Genomic DNA, 18,801 nt, shown 5'->3' with positions numbered 1-18,801 from the left:
AGGGAAATTGTATAAAAAGTTTTACACTGATTCAACACTTCAGCTCAGTCTGAACGTAATACACTTCTACTAAAAATATATGTCATAATGAAAATGTGTTTAGCGCACAGAACTGGAAAATGTTCAGTCAAAAACTAAATTTAAAAAATAATAAATAAAGTACAAGGAATAGAATGATGGATATAGTAACTCAGCTTTTCATGCTCATTTAGAATGAACTTCTTGCACATTCTCTTCCATGACTGCACTTTATTGTTAAATTACTAATGTTAGATATGATTGAAAATACAGTCTCTTTCAACAGAAGAGGTTCAATTATATTGGTTACCCATAGTTGTATGGGAATGTTAGAAACACATTCCCGTCATTTTATTAGCTGTTTCTGGAGTTGGCTGAATAATTTTTATTGTCCAATTAACTAAGTAAATTCTCAGTATTGTGTGTACATCAGAGCTTCTTAGAAATTTGAGTAGCATTAATTATGAAATGCTTGTTGAAAAGTTTTGCAAAACTACACACATCTGTTACCAACATTTCATTTACTCCTAGGCCCATCTGCTCCTCTTCATGTCTGGTTATACCCATTTCCTCCTTCACTCTATCTCATATTGTCTATATTTCGTTATATGGTGTGATTACTTATTTTCTCTTAATGCATTTCCTTCCATGTCCTCATAACTACCTACAATGTTTTGCAAGAAGTTTTGCAATGATCCACAGTATAAACACTAGCAGTGTTTCAGAGTGACAGTTACAGTTTCCTTTTTGTTTTACAAGGTAACTTTATCCATAAGCAATCCATGGCTTCTTTGTACACTTTGGTATAATGCGAGTTAGTTTTTGGAGAAAGCAGTATTCAATTATTCAGTACTCAACTTTTATCAATAAAGTGTTATGTTTTTCATTCATGCCACAAGTATATGATAGAACCCAAGAAAAATGTCTCTGGGGTACATGTACTGAATGGCTTTGTCAGTCTGAGAGGAAGATGGGAGGAACTGTGAGAACCGTATGGAACCTGCGACACATCTGAAGGGAGTGGAATGATCCCCTCAAGTCATTAATGTCAGACTGGAAAATGAGTCAGAGTAGCTGTGCATGGGAATAGTTTATAGAATTTGGGGAAGATACTGACCAATAGGCATTTTAAATAAAGATAGAGACAGATGGGTTGCACGTGTTACCATATTGTTGTACATGAAAACGCATAAAAATGTAATTTGTACATGATTTTAGCCTTCATGTTTTCTGGGTTTATCAAACAATATAATGCTGTTCAGATGAAGAGAAAAGAAAAGAGCAAGCTGTTTCACAGTTCTAGAGTTAAGACACCACACCAAAAGACTGTAAGTAGAGGCTAAGAATTTCCGAGCAGTCCAAAGAACACTGGAAGACACTGAAGTCTTATGAATGACACTGGCACAAGGTCAGTTCACAAAGCAGATCTTGCCCAATAAAGTTAACACACACAAGAATAAAAATGGAAATTCCTGGATGGAGCAATATGTAAAATAACTGAAAACCAACCTCTCACCTACAGCAGATTGCTGTGTTGAGCACAGAAACATGTAACAGCATTCAATCTAGCTTTTGAGCACTAGCTCTTTTTCTAGCAAAAGGCACACACACACACACACACGCACACATGCGCGGGCACGCGTGCGCGCGCGCCGCACACACACACACACACACACACACACACACACAAGAGAGAGAGAGACCCTAATGCACACATGTGTTCCTCTGTCCACACATCAAACTGCTATAGATGAGTGGTTGCCTTTACCTTACTTTTTATATCAACACACAAGAAGCTAATTTTATGTCATCCACATCTGTTGTTCTCTTGTTTTAGCAGTTGTTAAACAGTCGCTACAGTTTTTTACTGTATGTTACAGTGGTATAAAAATTCAAATGAGAGCGTTAATTTTCCCTGTAATTATGAGATAGCCACCTATTTCTAAGCATGACATCCACTGTCATTACAGTGTAGTGGCAGTTTGAAACTGAGGTAGTATGCACAATTATAATCCACAAATACACAGCTAATTATTTTCATGTTAGAAAATGTATTTTGCATGTATCTGGCACATAAAAACATCATAAACTATATATTTCTGAGGAAAAAATTATACAATCATACCTGAATGGGGGGTTATTGTAGCAGTATGGGCAGAAAGGATAGCTTCTTCCCTTTGTTCCAGCAGACCATGACAGCAACTCAAAGTCATCTAATGGGCACTTGAGTTCTTTATAAATACGTATACAACCATTCTGTGGTACACTGTAAGTTTCATCACAGTGGGAACAATGCATGCGTGAGGGTTTGGCTTGAATATACTTCATGTAACGTCTGCATTTGCCACATCTTTGCAAAAAGAAGAAAAGGAAAAGTTAGTTTTAGCAAGAGGTCAAATTATTCTAAAACATAGATCGTAAGAACCAATAAAAACAACAAAGCAGAACAGAACTTAACCTTAGTAATAAGGCCACATAGCTTGCAAATACTAACAGAAAACAATATGGAAAAATGATAGTTACATTAGTTAGGATACGACATTGCAAGACAGTAGCACACAAAGATACTGACTTGCAAACATCAGTATTGTTTGCATTCTAGGTATTAAGATATGTTAGGCAGTTACTCAGCAGCTGTATCCCTGGCTCCCATTAAACCACTGATAATTTTTTTGGACAAAGCTTCCATCAATCTCAGTATCTACTTAGGCTCACTACTGCATTTACACAAAAAGTATCCACTTATGATGCCCAGGTTACAAGATCCAGTACTCACATAGACAACAAATGGAACATCTTACAAGTGAAAACAAAATTTTAGATATTTAGTGTAATATTACGGAAGGATAGCACAGCTGAGAGAGGCAACTAGGAGAAAGTGAAAGTCCAAGGAGACAGAAGGTGTGCAGCAGCACAAAGAGCAGCAGTACGGTATGGTGCAGTGTCTATAAGCTCCGAAGCATGCAACATATTTTCTATTTCATCTTGTGTTCATGCTGTAGTAGGAAGTGTGAGTAGATAGAAACAGTCATTTTAAATTTTTGTTATACAACTCTTATTTTAGAAATAAATAAATTCAGTTTGGTGCCAAGTCATTGCAGAATGAATTTTGATTTCACACAAAACAATGGAACAATGTGCCAACTTAAACCAGGGACAGTTACAGGCATGTGTGACAAATAATTTCAACTGCTGGTGGTGCTTTTAATAAGTGAATTAATATGAACTATTTAGTGCAGCAACATTAGTACAGGTGGTAGTATACAGCAGTATACACGTGGAAACATGGTGGCTGATACAAACTGCAGCACTTGCATCTACGAGGGACATTCAGTACTTAAACAAACACATTGGTGTAGGAAATAAATATTTATATTTTTACAAAATAAGAGTCGTGTTGCTTCTCAACATCTCACTACTCATTTTACTCATTCCTGAGTGGTGGCGATCTCGTTTCCTCACTCATTCTTACGTAGTTGACTCTTTGGACAGATGTCTCCATCCACAGCGATCTTCGGCCTTTCTTAATATGATGTGAAGAGGCAGGCTGGTAATCTTCTTCGCTTGATCCAACCATCTGTTTGCTGCTCTCCCATGTGGTCTTCTGCCCTCAATTTTTCCCTGCACAATGGTCTTCTCTAAATTATCCCCTTTCCTTCTCAAGATGTGCCCAAGGAACTGAACTTATCTTTGGCTGACACGAGAAGATAAACGTTCTTGTGATTTTAAGTTGTTCTATTATTGAAACATTTGTTCTTTATTGTGTCCACGGTACACGCAGCATCCTCTACCAACACCACACCTTATCCTATAGTTGGAGCAGCTCTAACTGATCCTTTTTTGTGCAAAGGAATTAGTCCAGTCTGTGGGCCACTCACTCATTTTCCACACCTTATTACATATTAACTGCGCATACCATCTATATAAGAATGCAGGAAACACCAATGCTCCTATGCAGCGCATCTTTGTTGTCTTGGATATTGCCTAATTCTGCCATATCTTAACGAGTTTGACCATTGCGGCTCGGTCAAGAATGATTCGTTGTCTTATTTCTTTATCACAATTTCCTGTGCAATTGATCAGAAAGGCAAGATATAAAGGGTTATTACAAATGATTGAAGCGATTTCACAGCTCTACAATAACTTTATTATTTGAGATATGTTCACAATGCTTTGCACACACATACAAAAACTAAAAAAGTTTTTTTAGGCATTCACAAATGTTCGATATGTGACCCTTTAGTGATTCGGCAGACATCAAGCCAATAATCAAGCCAATAATCAAGTTCCTCCCACACTTGGCGCAGCATGTCCCCATCAATGAGTTTGAAAGCATCTTTGATGCGAGCTCGCAGTTCTGGCACGTTTCTTGGTAGAGGTGGTTTAAACACTGAATCTTTCACATAACCCCACAGAAAGAAATCGCATGGGGTTAAGTCGGGAGAGCGTGGAGGCTATGACATGAATTGCCGATCATGATCTCCACCACGACCGATCCATCGGTTTTCCAATCTCCTGTTTAAGAAATGCCGAACATCATGATGGAAGTGCAGTGGAGCACCATCCTGTTGAAAGATGAAGTCAGTGCTGTCGGTCTCCAGTTGTGGCATGAGCCAATTTTCCAGCATGTCCAGATACACATGTCCTGTAAGGTTTTTTTCGCAGAAGAAAAAGGGGTCGTAAACTTTAAACCGTGAGATTGCACAAAACACGTTAACTTTTGGTGAATTTCGAATTTGCTGCACGAATGCGTGAGGATTCTCTACCGCCCAGATTCGCACATTGTGTCTGTTCACTTCACCATTAAGAAAAAAATGTTGCTTCATCACTGAAAACAAGTTTCGCACTGAACGCATCCTCTTCCATGAGCTGTTGCAACCACGCCGAAAATTCAAAGCATTTGTCTTTGTCATCGGGTGTCAGGGCTTGTAGCAATTGTTAACGGTAAGGCTTCTGCTTTAGCCTTTTCCGTAAGATTTTCCAAACTGTCGGCTGTGGTACATTTAGCTCCCTGCTTGCTTTATTCGTCGACTTCCGCGGGCTACGCGTGAAACTTGCCCGCACGCGTTCAACCGTTTCTTCGCTCACTGCAGGCTGACCCATTGATTTCCCGTTACAGAGGCATCCAGAAGCTTTAAACTGCGCATACCATCGCCGAATGGAGTTAGCAGTTGGTGGATCTTTGTTGAACTTCGTCCTGAAGTGTCGTTGTACTGTTATGACTGACTGATGTGAGTGCATTTCAAGCACGACATACGCTTTCTCGGCTCCTGTCGCCATTTTGTCTCATGCGCTCTCAAGCGCTTTGGCGGCAGAAACCTGAAGTGCGGCTTCAGCCGAACAAAACTTTATGAGTTTTTCTACGTATCTGTAGTGTGCCGTGACCATATGTCAATGAATGGAGCTACAGTGAATCTATGAAATCGCTTCAATCATTTGTAATAGCCCTGTACATAATCACTCACTATCTCCAGGTTCCTTAAGCATCCTATAAGTTGTTTTTGATCAATGCCTTGGCAATTTATAACCGTTAGTTTGGTTTTTTTCATGTTTACCTCTAGGCCAAGGTTTAGATATCTTTCACTCTTGAGAACAGATCACCAAGTGCTTCCACACTTTCTGCTATGAGTGTAGTATCATCTGCGAAGAGTAAATTGTTGATCTTCCTGCCGCCAATTGAAATCTCTCCACCCCAGCCATCCAGCGCTTTCCTGATTACACACTCTACATAGATATTGGAGAGCTGAGGTGATAGTATGCAACCTTGTCTGACACCATTTGTCACATCGAAAAATTCAGAGTATACACCATCTACTTTTATGATTACGGTATGGCTATTATAAAGACCTTTTAGTAAGCATACCAGGTGTTTTGGAATCCCAGACTCGTTGAGCACATGCCACAACTTGTCCCACATGACACACTCAAAAGCCTTTTTATAATCTAGGATGCAAATGTAGGCAGGGACACAGAACTCATAACATTTTTCAATTATCTGCCTTAAATTCAAGACTGCCACCTGAGTACTTTACCTGACACACAACCTGCTTGTTCTGAGGAAATCTGAGACTGCAGAATTTTTTTTAGACATTGATTTATTATATGCAGGAGGACTTCACTAGCATGTGATATTAATGCTACAGTCCTATAGTTGGAGCAGCTCTAACTGATCCTTTTTTGTGCAAAGGAATTAGTCCAGTCTGTGGGCCACTCACTCATTTTCCACACCTTATTACATATTAAATGTAGGTCATGCATGCCTTCCTCTCCCATTGCAGTCAGTATTTCTCTGAAAATATCATCTATACCTGGGGATTTGTTGCTTTTCAGATGCTTGATGGCATTTTTGATGTCACTGTACAGAATATCAGGTTCTTTCTTTGATTCCGTACAAATGTTCTCTTCTTGTATGTTGTTTCCTTTGCAATACAATGTTTCACAATATTGTTTCCACTAGCTATTGCTAATTCCTTGTCACTAATAATAGCACCATCTATATCTTCTACCATCCATGTAAGCGGTTTAAACTCTCGGGTGATGCTGTTTATCTTCTTGATTAGGTCATGTAGTTCATTTAGTTTTTGATGTTGTTCTATGTCATCAAAAATACTGGTGAGACACTGAATTGTCGATTCGGCAGCTGCGCTATATTTTGCAGCAAAGTTCTTTCTATGCTGCTTCATCTTGAGCTGTTTGTATGCCACGTTTCTTTAGTTTTCTCCATTCTTCGATGAGAAGTAGAGTATTGTTCGAAATTCAGGGATTTTTCATTGAGGGATCTTAGTGACCTGTTCAGGGAGAGATGAACTGATCATTTCTTTCAACATAATACCACCCAATACTAATATACTTTTTCTCAACAATGAACTACTTTTTTCATACTGGTGCAAATAAGTCTTTGTCTGTTAGAACCACTTTCCCATGAATTCCTTGAACTCCTCATCGTTGCTGATCTTTTTTCCACATAATACCTCCACGAGTTGGCCAAACAAATAAAAAACTGAGGGAGCCGAATGTGAACTGTAGGGAGAATGAGGTAATATCTCCCAAACCATTTTTCAAATGGTTTCTTGTGCCAACTGGGCGGAGTGTGTACGGTCCTTGTCATGTAGCAATATCATGCCTTTTTTTTTTTTTTTTACCTGTAATGTTTTTCTCTCATTGATGGCTCTATTTTGTTCATCAGGACGTCTGAGCTGTAGGTACTGTTTATCGTATGTTCATTTTACAAATAATCATAGAAGATAATTTTTTGTGACTATTTTGAGATAGTGAGAGACAATATACTGTGTGGCAATAGAGTCAAATTAGTATGAGCCTAGAAATTTACAAAATTAATTAAAAACAATTACTCCTCAAATAACAAATAGCCCTGAAATGTTCTCAACAGTAATGCACATCACTTTTATTGGCATTGATATGGTGTGAGAATAATCATAGCAAGTAAAAGGAATTTTGGAAAGACTATCATTGAAACTGAATGACAGAAAAGCAAAACTTCGATATGCAACATAATTTTAGTACTCAGAAATGTGTAGCATTGAACTGAAAATAACTATTTAAGCACTTTTATTTAGGTTGAAAAGCATAAGCGAAAACCAAGACAGACACAAATAAATTTAGCTCTCAATATAATAGTGACTAACCTCTACAGATACTGGTGCATTGGAAATAAAAATTCATTAAACGGTTTGAGTAAAGCACTATCTTAAAGGATACAAAATACAAAGGAAATAAAGTTAATGAACATTTCTCATGTCTCTTCCACCCATCCAACACTGATAAGCAAAAACAACCATCCAGACCAACATACTTGGTAAACATACCCTTGTTGCCTGAAACATATTTTGCATAATGACAAATATGAGATGAAAGTTACATCAGTTGATAAATATATTTTCTCTGAAGTAGAATAGATCCATAATCATGGGGACAGCAAGACTGAAAGCTAAGCTACAGCATTCAATACTTATGTGCATATGTACTGCTTAGTGCTTCCTCTGTTGTTTGTAATCTGCCCAATCTGTTACATCTTATTAATTTGGAACAGCAAATCAACAATCACAATTCACAAAATCCTTTAAAATGTGTGCACTATGCAGATGAGGTCTTAATCAATACACTGCTAATGATTTATCAGTAAAAATGAAGGAAAGGAGAGAATTAAGAATGTTCTGCAAATTCAATAAAAGCTGCAGAAAAAAATAATTTTAGAAAATATAAAAATAAAATCATAATGCAGTCAACTTACTTATACCATAAAAGAAGTGGAAGAGAACTGGAAACAGAAATATATTTAAAAAGAGAACGAAGTAAAAAGTCATTAGCACAGATTGGTGGAAAAAACACATGCCAAATTCAACATACAGTGGCAGAACAACAACAAAGATGGCAGTATGTATCTACTCTTAAAAATAAAATAGGAACAATAACGGGATTATACACTGGTGCTTGGCAGAGCATGACAATAATTATAACAACTCCTCCTTAATGTTCTGGAACTATATATAGTTGGAGCACATCAAGGAAATGTTTCCATTTTTGTTACAAAACAACCACTTCAACAAATAAATCAAAACATTGTTGCAATGACAGAGCCGATAAACAACATATCAATAAAAGGAGACAACATATCAATAAAAGGAGAGAATGTAATTACACTATCATAAGTAATCATACTATCATAAGTAATCAGAAGTTTATAAAAACACAGTAACACTTCTACATTAACAAATAATCAGAACTTAAACAACATAAACAATACTCACCTTCATTGTATACAAGGATGCAAAGTTATTAAACTATACTTAATCTAATATGTAAATAAACCAACAATTTTTCTGATTCAGGACCAAACCAATTTAATGTAAACAATAAAAAAAATACTGATTACATGAAAAAATGCTCACATGCACCCAGAGAAAGGGTGCTTTATAGAAGAATTCTCAAAATGTTTTACTCCATTTTATTGATTTATTACTTTCTGAAAATGCATATTATAGTTAACTGAGGCTAAATAAAGCAATCAATTATTGCACACTCTTCAGCAGATATAAAGTATGTATTTTTTAAACACATCGATGTCTCATAATATTCATGGGATTTTTGAAACAGGTGTATCCAACATTAAGCAAAGGCATGTGCATATAACAGAAAGAACAAAGAGAAAGAGAAAACACAAATAATGAGGATGCCACACTGAGTTTATGAAACTAAAACAGTGATGTCTGAGTATATGTGTAGGTTCCAATATGGCATAAGAGAAAGTGTAAAGCTGAAGTGTATTACATATTCAAAAAATGGAAACTCAAGGGTGGAATATCAACAATATTGTTAGGAAAAGGAGAGATTGCTACTCACCGTAAAGATGACCCCTTCAATCGCAGATAGACACAACAAAAACACTGTTACACTTTGTAGTTTCTGGCCAGAATCCGATCAGAGCTGTCGGTGGTAGCAGTCATGTGAGCATGAGGTGTGTTTTCTTGTGCAAATGTGTTAATGGTGGACTTCTGTATATGTAGCCAAATTGTTTCTATTCTATGCACAATATTTTGACAACTGTCCATGTTGTCTTCTTCATGAGCTACGAGTTGCACTGTTATGTGTACTCCCTCCCTGTAATCCAACCAGACTGTGGTTTCAAGTCACTATTTGTAATTGAGTTCAATTCCCGTTGTCCGTTACAGCCTTTAATGTTCTTTCATTTCTCAGAGCTTTCACTGATATTCCATGAGACATATGTTACCTCAGCATTTTCTAGTTCTGGTTCACGATATCTGACAGATTCCAGACATCACTTCAAAAGAGCTTCTTCATCCCAACCTTTACATGTCAGCTACACTCTTGGCAGTTTGTTGGGAATGGATTGACAATATAGCATTGTCATATGCAGAATCAATACAGTTCAAAACGTCTGCCTACCAGAAAGTAAAATTTGTTCACTTGCACCAAAAGCCAAGACAAGATATATGGAACCAAACAAAACTTACTCTCACTGATTAACAGCTGGACAGGGACACACTAAAGATCCTTGCTAAAGGACTAGATTTTACACACAGTCAAAAAAGTCACCAACAGTACACAACAGCAGCTTCATGGAGCATGTTCCAGCTTTGCTCCAACAAAAGCAGCAGAAGAGGTTCACTGCAAAATCTGTAGAGCACTTATCAAGGTACCAATACTAAGATCCAACATCTTCAAGATAGAAAGAGCAGCACTTTGAATTCTGCTGGAGGACAACAAAAATGTAATTCCGGTGACCAACAAGGCCAATGCTATAGTCCTAACATCATGTGTGGACTAAAATAAGATTTTCAATCTTTTGAATGATACTGCCTGCAGACAGCTAGACAGACGGTAATATTGGTGCACCTAGGTATCAGCTGGCACAATACCTGAAATGCATTCTCAATGAATACGGTGGACAGGGCGAACATCACATTCGTAACTCTGCTTTCTTTGTTCACTATCTCTGTCAACTGTGGCTGCAGGATATGGATATTTGTCATTATTCTGTTTGATGAAAAATATTATGAATAAACTGATGGCATGGTGATGAGTAGTCTGTTATCAACTCTTGCCACGGTGAACTTACACATGGAAGATTTTGAAACAAAAGCGCTAGGGTCTGCCGAGAATACACAGAGTGAAAAAACGTGAAGAGTTCCTGAAGCTTTAAAATTCTATTCAACCTAATAAAACATTCATCTTGGAACTTGAAAAAGATGGCTAACTACCTTTTCCTCAGAGTAAAGGACTCTGGTTCATAAAGCAGAACAGATTCAGACAAGGAGAGCTTTGTCAAAAACTCACACCACCTATGAATAGTGTTCTGATGGAATGGGTACTAAGATTTTCAAAGTGAGCAGGCATTGCAGTGAAAATCAAGAGCAGCTGAGAAAGAGGTTGCAAGTGAGAGAGAAAGAGAAAGCAAGATTCACTTATCTACCTTATGCTAGCCTAATATCCACAAGGATCTACATCTACATTTGTACTCTGCAAATTGCCTGTGTAGAGCACTGCAGAAGGTATGTCCCACTGTACCAGTTATTAGAGCTTTATCCTCTTCCATTCATATAGACCAGTAGACTCCTACAGAAACATGACATCTTGTATTTCATTTCCATCAACAAAGCTAAAAAGTCTTCTTTGTAAAGTTAAAGACAAGCAAAGGTCCCCGAAAGCCGGGTATGTACCATATTCAATGTAAATGGGGCATGTCTTAAATGAGGCATACAATCAGAATAGTTGAGGAGAGATGCAAGTAACATAACCGACACATCCAACTAAAGCCACCAAGCAAATAAGCTACCACCGAGCACTGCGTCAAATATAATCTACAACTTCCTCTATGAAATACTCACAAGACACCATACGGTGCATGGCAGAGGGTACCACATATCACTGTTAGTCATCTCTTTTCATGTTCCATTCGCAAGCAGAGTGAAGCAAAAACAACTGTCTGTATGCTTCCATGTTAGCCCTAATTTCATTCAGCTTATCTTTGTGGTCCTATACAAAATGTACGATGAAGCAATAGACTCTGTCTGCAGTTGTTCTCTAAATTTCCACAGTACTGCCTTGTGAAAAGGACATCGTCTTCCCTCCAGGGACTCTCATATGAGTTCATGAACCATCTCCATAATACATGGCACACTGATCGAACCTACTGATAACACATCTAGGAAGATGCCTATGAAACGCTTCAATCTCTTCATTTAATCTGATTGTGTGGGGATCAAGACTAGGACACATTAGCAGTCTACACACCATCTCCATTATAGATGAGCTACACTTTCCAAAAATTCTTCCAATAAAATGAAGTCTAGCATTCGTTTTCCCTACAACCAAACCGACGAGCTCATTCCACTTCTTACCATTTTGCAATGTTATACCCCGATATTTACTCGATGTGACTGTGTCAAGTAGCACACTACTAATGCTATATTAGAAAATGGTAGATTTGTTTTGCCTACTCATCAACTTTAATTTACATTTTTCTACATTTATAGAAAGCTGCCATTCATCACAGCAACTAGAAATTGTAACTAAGTCATCTTTTATCAATGCCACAGTTACTCAATGATGAATGACGACACCTTGCCACGCACCACAGAGTCATCAGCAAAAAAACAGTACCGTATTTACTCGAATCTAAGCCGCACTCAAATATAAGCCGCACCTGAAAAATGAGACTCGAAATCAAGGAAAACAAATTTCCCGAATCTAAGCCGCACCTGAAATTTGAGACTCGAAATTCAAGGGGAGAGAAAAGTTTTAGGCCGCACCTCCAAATCGAAACAATGTTGGTCTACTGTAATATGAGACACAATTTAGGTAGAATAAATAACGATACAGCTACAGTAGTTTGGTTCGAGTCGTAAGCTTAGCAGTTAAGCTTTACCAGGTAGCCATTGCTATGCGTCAGGTGTGCTTCGTCTGGTTTGAATGGGTTGCTTATTTTTCTTTGATCTAATAAGTGCCATTCTCTTTGTTATAGGTGTTTACGTCACTCTAGGCTGAAAGTGCATTATTGTACTGTGTCATGTGTTGTTTGTCGCATTCTGATAGTAAGTGTTTACGACCTGTCGCCGCTCGCGGCAAGGCTTGCTTAGGTGCACGCTACCGCCGCTTACAATAAAAAAAAGAAAGGAATTGTCTCATTAGCGAAACAATGGCAAGAGACTGCTATTTGTTGTTAATTATACTGGTGTTTTCTTTGATAATGATCAACAAGAACCAAATAATAGACTGCGTATGATAGATGTTCTGAATGACAGTTTAGCTAAAATTTTTCTCCGTCTGGAAATCTTTGCAGACGCCTCTTTTGTACATTACATTCTGCACAGAAATTAGTCATCTTAGATTTAAAAATCTAGTCAATTGCTGTGCTTCATTTCTGACTGTATCACTATTAGGCATCAGAATTATACGAATATAAACATGACATGATATGTATATTCTTCCGCATTTGCTGCTGTCTCACACTAGTTTCGTAGGTTATTAGGTAGACACGATTTAAATGAGATAGCAGCAAACACTAAAGAATACATGGCAAAATGTTTATATCCGTATTATTCTTATGTTGAAGAAAATACTGCATGTGATTCGCAATTCATAAAAGTTCCTATTAGCAACCATCTCTTCTCACAGGTAGGAAAAAATTCAGAACGTAGAGTTGGCCATATTGACAAACATCCCAAATAGTCTTGCCAGTCGGATTTTCGTAGTACATTGAAATGCTGCTACATTCGAAGATGAACAACACGGAATTTGTATTTACTTCGTTGGATAATGTATGAAAATGCAGTGGTCGAAACTCGGGGCGGAGAAAAAAGCTCGTCTTACACCTTTTTTTAAAAAAAATTTATTTACTGACACAGAGGTTTTGGCGCCAGTATTTATCTCTGTGCCTGCAAAGCATGCCTGTGTAGCGCTACATATATTCGACGGCAGAAGTTAGTTCTGGCGGCACCTACCAACATTTTTCAGAACTTCCACTTACTTTGCACTCGATTATAAGCCGCAGGCGATTTTTTGGATTACAAAAACCGGAAAAAAAGTGCGGCTTAGATTCGAGTAAATACGGTAAATTGCTGTTCACCCTGTCAGACAGATCACTTGGGTAAATAAAGAATAAGAGTGATCCTATCTCTCATCATCCATGGTTTGTAGGGTAACATGTGAGAAAAGAGCAAGCTGAATTTTGCACAAGCAACAGTTTCTAAATCCATATTGATTTCCCGGCAGAAGCTTTTCTGTCTCAGGGAAATTGATTATACTGAAACTCAGAATGTGCTCAATAATTTTGCAGCAAACGAATGTTGAAGATATTAGTCTATTATTATGTGGGTCTGTTCTTTTACCTTTTATGTTTCATGAAATGAAACATGTGATCAGTATCATGGTCCAAATGCCAAGTTCCTGGGACAGTGTAAGTAAAGAAGCTATTGAAATAGAGATGTCACAAAACCTAATAAAAAAGGGACAGATGTTTCTATCTAAACAAGGCTTGGGTTCCAGCACTCAATTTATCAAGATCTCACCAATCACCACATTCAACAGAGCTTGAGGACACTTACATAATGTGTGTTTCATGGAATATCAGTGCAGACTATGAAAAACAAAAGAGCATCAAAGTGTGTCAGGAATCAAACTAAGTTATAGTGACGTTAGAGCAATAATGCTTCACAATCTGGTTGGAATTCGAGCTGCAAATACATATAACAGTGTAGCTTGCAGCACATGAAGAAAATGACTGTATGGTGATTGAAATATCATCCAGAATATGGAAACAACAGTTCAGCTGGAAACATGGAAGTATGCCACTAATGAATACTCTCCCTCACACTTTTAAGTCAATATGCTGGATTAAATTCTGAACTTCTTTGAAGCATCTCATGGAGTGAGGGCACATGAAACTGTTGATGCTGACCCATCTGTCAGATGGTGCTATTCAAGAGGAGTGCAGTATGCAGTAGTACTAGATTTCTTTCTCTCCCTTCCCTTCCTCCATAACATCACAAACAAAGCTACACTGTATATAACCACTCATCACAATTATCCATACAACAAAGATACACACTTGACTTTTGTATGCGTGGTTAGAAGAAGGGAACAGTAAACCATCTCCACTGGGACCTTGCCCACAATGCCAGCGTGAGATTTTTGCATCTGCCCCCAATGCCCGTTACTAAAGTATGAGACTACCTGACTTCAATGCATATAAAAGAAAATCAGTATCTCAGATAAACATCAGTAACCATCTAAACAGTAACTAAAAATGTAACATGTAATAATGAATATCACACACACAGAAAAATCTAACTACCTGTAGCAACACCCATAGACACAAAAACAGGCAATAGCTAACATAAATTGTGTAAATAGTGATTTCTCAACAACAAGAGAGACAAATGGCTTTGGGGATAATGCGATAAATCGGGAACTAAATAAGAGGGAAAGTCATCCAAGGTTCCAGATCAAGAATCTCTCTCTCTCTCTCTCTCTCTCTCTCTCTCCCTCTCCCTCTCTCTCTCTCTCTCTCTCTCTCACACACACACACACACACACACACACACACACACACACACACAGAGACACACACATACACACAACTACAGTCTCCGGCAACTAAAACCACACTGCGAGCAGCAGTCTCAGTGCATGATGGGAGTGGCGACTGGGTGGGGGTAAGGAGGACGCTGCAGCAGGGAGGGGGAGGGATGGTATGGTGGACAATGAAGTGCTGCAGGTTAGACTTAGGGGAGGGGAGAGGTGGGGAGGGGACAGGGTGGGGGAAGTAGTGGGAAAGGTGAGAAATAAAAAGACTGGATGTGATGGTGGAATGACAGTTTTGTAGTACTAGAAAAGGAACAGGAAAAGGGCTGGATGGCTGAGAACACGTACTAATGAAGGTTGAGGCCATGAGGGTTACGGGAACGTAGGATGCATTGCAGGAAAAGTTCTTTCCAGTCTCCCGCCATGTCCCAAAGCCCCACTGTCTGACCACAGTGGAGCATTCCCCTTGTAACTCAGTATCACCCAGGACTGAAGCAACTGAATTACATTCTCTGCCAGAGCTTCGACTACCCCTCATCGTGCCCTGAAATGAGAAATCTCCTGCCCACTATCCTTCCCACTCATCCCACAGTGGTATTCTGCCATCCACTGAACCCACACAAAATACTCGTCCATCCTTACACAACCCCTACTCCCAACCCCTTACCTCATGGCTCATACCCCCATAATAGACCTAGATGCAAGATCTGTCACAAACATCCTCCCACCACCACTCACTCCAGTCCGGTCACTAACATCACCTATCCCATCAAAGGCAGGCCTACCTGTGAAACCAGTCATGTGACCTACAAGCTAAGCTGCAACCACTGTGCTGCATTCTATGTGGGCATGACAACCAACAAGCTGTCTATCTGCATGAATGGCCACCGACAAAATGTGTCTAAGAAACGAGTGGACCACCCTCTTGCTGAATATGCTGCCAAACATGACATCCTTCATTTCAATGACTGTTTCATAGCCTGTGCCATATAGATCCTTCTCACTAACACCAGCTTTTCTGACTTGCACAGGTGAGAACTTTCCCTGCAATACATCCTATGTTCACGTAACCCTCCTGGTCTCAACCTTAGTCAGTCACTGTCCTCACCCGTCCAGCCCCTTTCCTGTTCCCATTCCAGCACTACACAGCTGTAATTCCACCAACACACCCAATCTTTTTACTTCTCTCCTTTCAAGCTACTTCTCTCCCCCTCCCCAACTCTCCCCTCCTCCCTGTCCAACCTGCAGCACTTCACCGTCCACCATCTTCAACATACTATCCCCACCCGTTGCATTTGCGTGTGCACGTGTGTGTTTTGGCTATTGTTGATGAAAGCCTTAACGGCCGAAAACTTTATTTGTGACAGTCCTTTTGTTGTGCTTATCTGGGACTCACCATTTTCACTATATCATGAGTAGCAACTTTCCTTTTCATCATATTGTTACATCCCATCCTGGATTTTCCATTGTTTGATTTTATCAAGGATAAGTATATGTAAAAAGATAAGAAAATGGAGGCAATAAGCAATGAAAGGAAATTTGTTCCTAGGTCAGTAGTTGGAACCAACAAGGGGCAAGCAACTATCTGTGAAGTCCTGAAGAAAACTGGTGCCGACAGGAAGGATATCTAACTGCCAACCATGCAAGCTGTTATTCCACGAAAGCAAATGATTTCACAGGGAGTAAGGTCATGAGGAAGTGTCAGTAGAAGAGAATAGGAAACATTTTTAGTGATCGCAGTCATAGGACATGAATCAAAAGCCAAGGAAATTGACTAAAGAGTGCATAGTACTTTAGCAGGACACTGCACAGCTCAGCAGAGGAAAAAGAATATCACCTCTGTAGTGAACAATGTAAGAGTATAGGTAATCACTCACCATTCAGATGAAGTATTGATACAGAGATTAGCTAGTGAAGAACTAGCAGAATAAATGACCTGGTTGAGGTGGTGTGTGATAATAAGACTGACTCATGTAGATTTCGGATAATGTCATTCCTCAAAATTAACAGGCTAGCACAAAAGTAATTAATCTCATTACTGCAAAACACCTCAACTAAATGGTGTGTGACCTTTACTTGTATCATTTCTAGATTCCACTCAGAACTTTTCAGTTCTGAATGTTAGGTTCATTATGATGTGGCCATCATTTCATTAATCATCATAGTTATTGGGGTATTTACCTGAAAATAAGACACACTGTGAAATTAGAAAAAGTTTGTGATGAAAAATAGGGGTCGCTATGATTTTGTGTCTGGTGCATATTATATATGAAGTTTAGTATATATATGGAGTTTTTCTTTCGACTTGGTTGGAGATCTCTATCTGTCAGCAATCTCAAGAAAACTGATCTTATGTAGCGCACTCATTTGTGTTCACACCACATCAGCAATAGAGCCAAAGTGAAATATACAGAACATTGCTCATGTTTCATAAATGGTTTGAGATACCAAAATGAGATTTTGGCAAATCATAACGCACAAAGAGGAGAGTATTTTTCCAAATGGTTATTGTGCAAAACTTCATTATCTGTTATGATATTCCACTGAGTACAGACATTTCTGATGAAAGAATATAATTTTAAGGGCTATTGTTAGCTGGTGAAATGAAAAATGCTATGGGTTTTGGAACAACATAAGTGAAGTCATTACACATTTATTTTATACCGAGGATGTGGTTTTTCATAAAATGCTGACTTTACTTTTCCCCAGTTCATCATATAGTAAACTTAGTAAACCAGTTTTTCACAACTCTCTCGCAAGTATGTCTGCACAACATGTTAGTTAGGTTAGACTGTGTAAACTCAGCTGAGTGTTAGCAAAAGGAGCAAATTTTAATATGGCAATAACACAAATGTGTAGGTTTTACTCAAACTTTCCCACTCATGACTCTTCTCTGAAAGTTACAAATGGTTAATCAACCAGGTGAAAATAAATCACTGCATTTTCAGCGGAATTCTTTTTAGGTACTAAACAAAGAAGAGGTGACGGATCTTTCTGAATGGTCACAATGCAAGTGTGGGTGTGGAGGGGCCCCACTTAATATTTACCAAAAATGTGAGTTTAGGCTTCAGTTTAGAACGGCACTTCCCCTCCAGCATTTGGCATTTCCTCTACAGCACTGTGAGTGACCCCCCCCCCCCCCCACCCCCCTCCATCTACTGCTCTCCCCATGATTCCCCAGCCAACTGTGCATCTATCGGTTACAGCATTTTGTGCCACTATGCCTGATATGTTCTAAAATGCTGCACATAAAAATGGGGTTTTCTGGTGGTCATCCCTTGGATTCTATTGGTGATAAAAATGTAGGGTCAAGTGTTTTGAATATCTCTTGGGCTAGGAATCATTTGTATACTCAACAGAAGGATCATCTTAGTGTCCCCACCGGATCAAAGTACGAATATTACGCACATCCTCCTGCTTAGTCAAATGGAGCAAATTGGTCGGTTCTTTTTGCATTTGATGTGGTCTACAGTGGATTGATGGAACTTTGGAGGCAAAATTATTTCATGGGCTGTTCCTCCAAAAACCTTGAGAAAATGTGTTTTTTTTTCTATATTTTCACTGTCACTGGTGGACCAAAACCTAGTTGCAGATTTTGAGACGGCTATATGCAGCAAATGGCTGTAATTTTTCAGACGTGTTCCTAACATCACGATCTCGAACAACCTTGAAAATTTTTGCGTGTTTCTGAGACACAGAGGTTCAAAGCTAGCCTCTAGT

At 38.7% G+C, this 18,801-nt stretch overlaps 1 protein-coding gene across 1 annotated transcript in view; it reads right to left on the bottom strand.

The window, feature by feature from the left end:
- The window catches only part of LOC126412473 (DNA topoisomerase 3-beta-1), a 127,817-nt gene that overhangs the window by 9,654 nt on the left and 99,362 nt on the right, over positions 1-18,801 (bottom strand). Inside the window, exon 12 of the mRNA XM_050082085.1 lies at positions 2,144-2,368. Coding sequence (XP_049938042.1) covers positions 2,144-2,368 — 225 coding nt within the window. The remainder of the gene's footprint in view (positions 1-2,143; positions 2,369-18,801) is intronic.

Source organism: Schistocerca serialis, chromosome 7 (genome assembly GCF_023864345.2).
Source record: "Schistocerca serialis cubense isolate TAMUIC-IGC-003099 chromosome 7, iqSchSeri2.2, whole genome shotgun sequence".
Taxonomy (NCBI): Eukaryota; Metazoa; Arthropoda; class Insecta; order Orthoptera; family Acrididae; genus Schistocerca; species Schistocerca serialis.
This window is presented reverse-complemented; position numbering and strand designations above follow the sequence as displayed.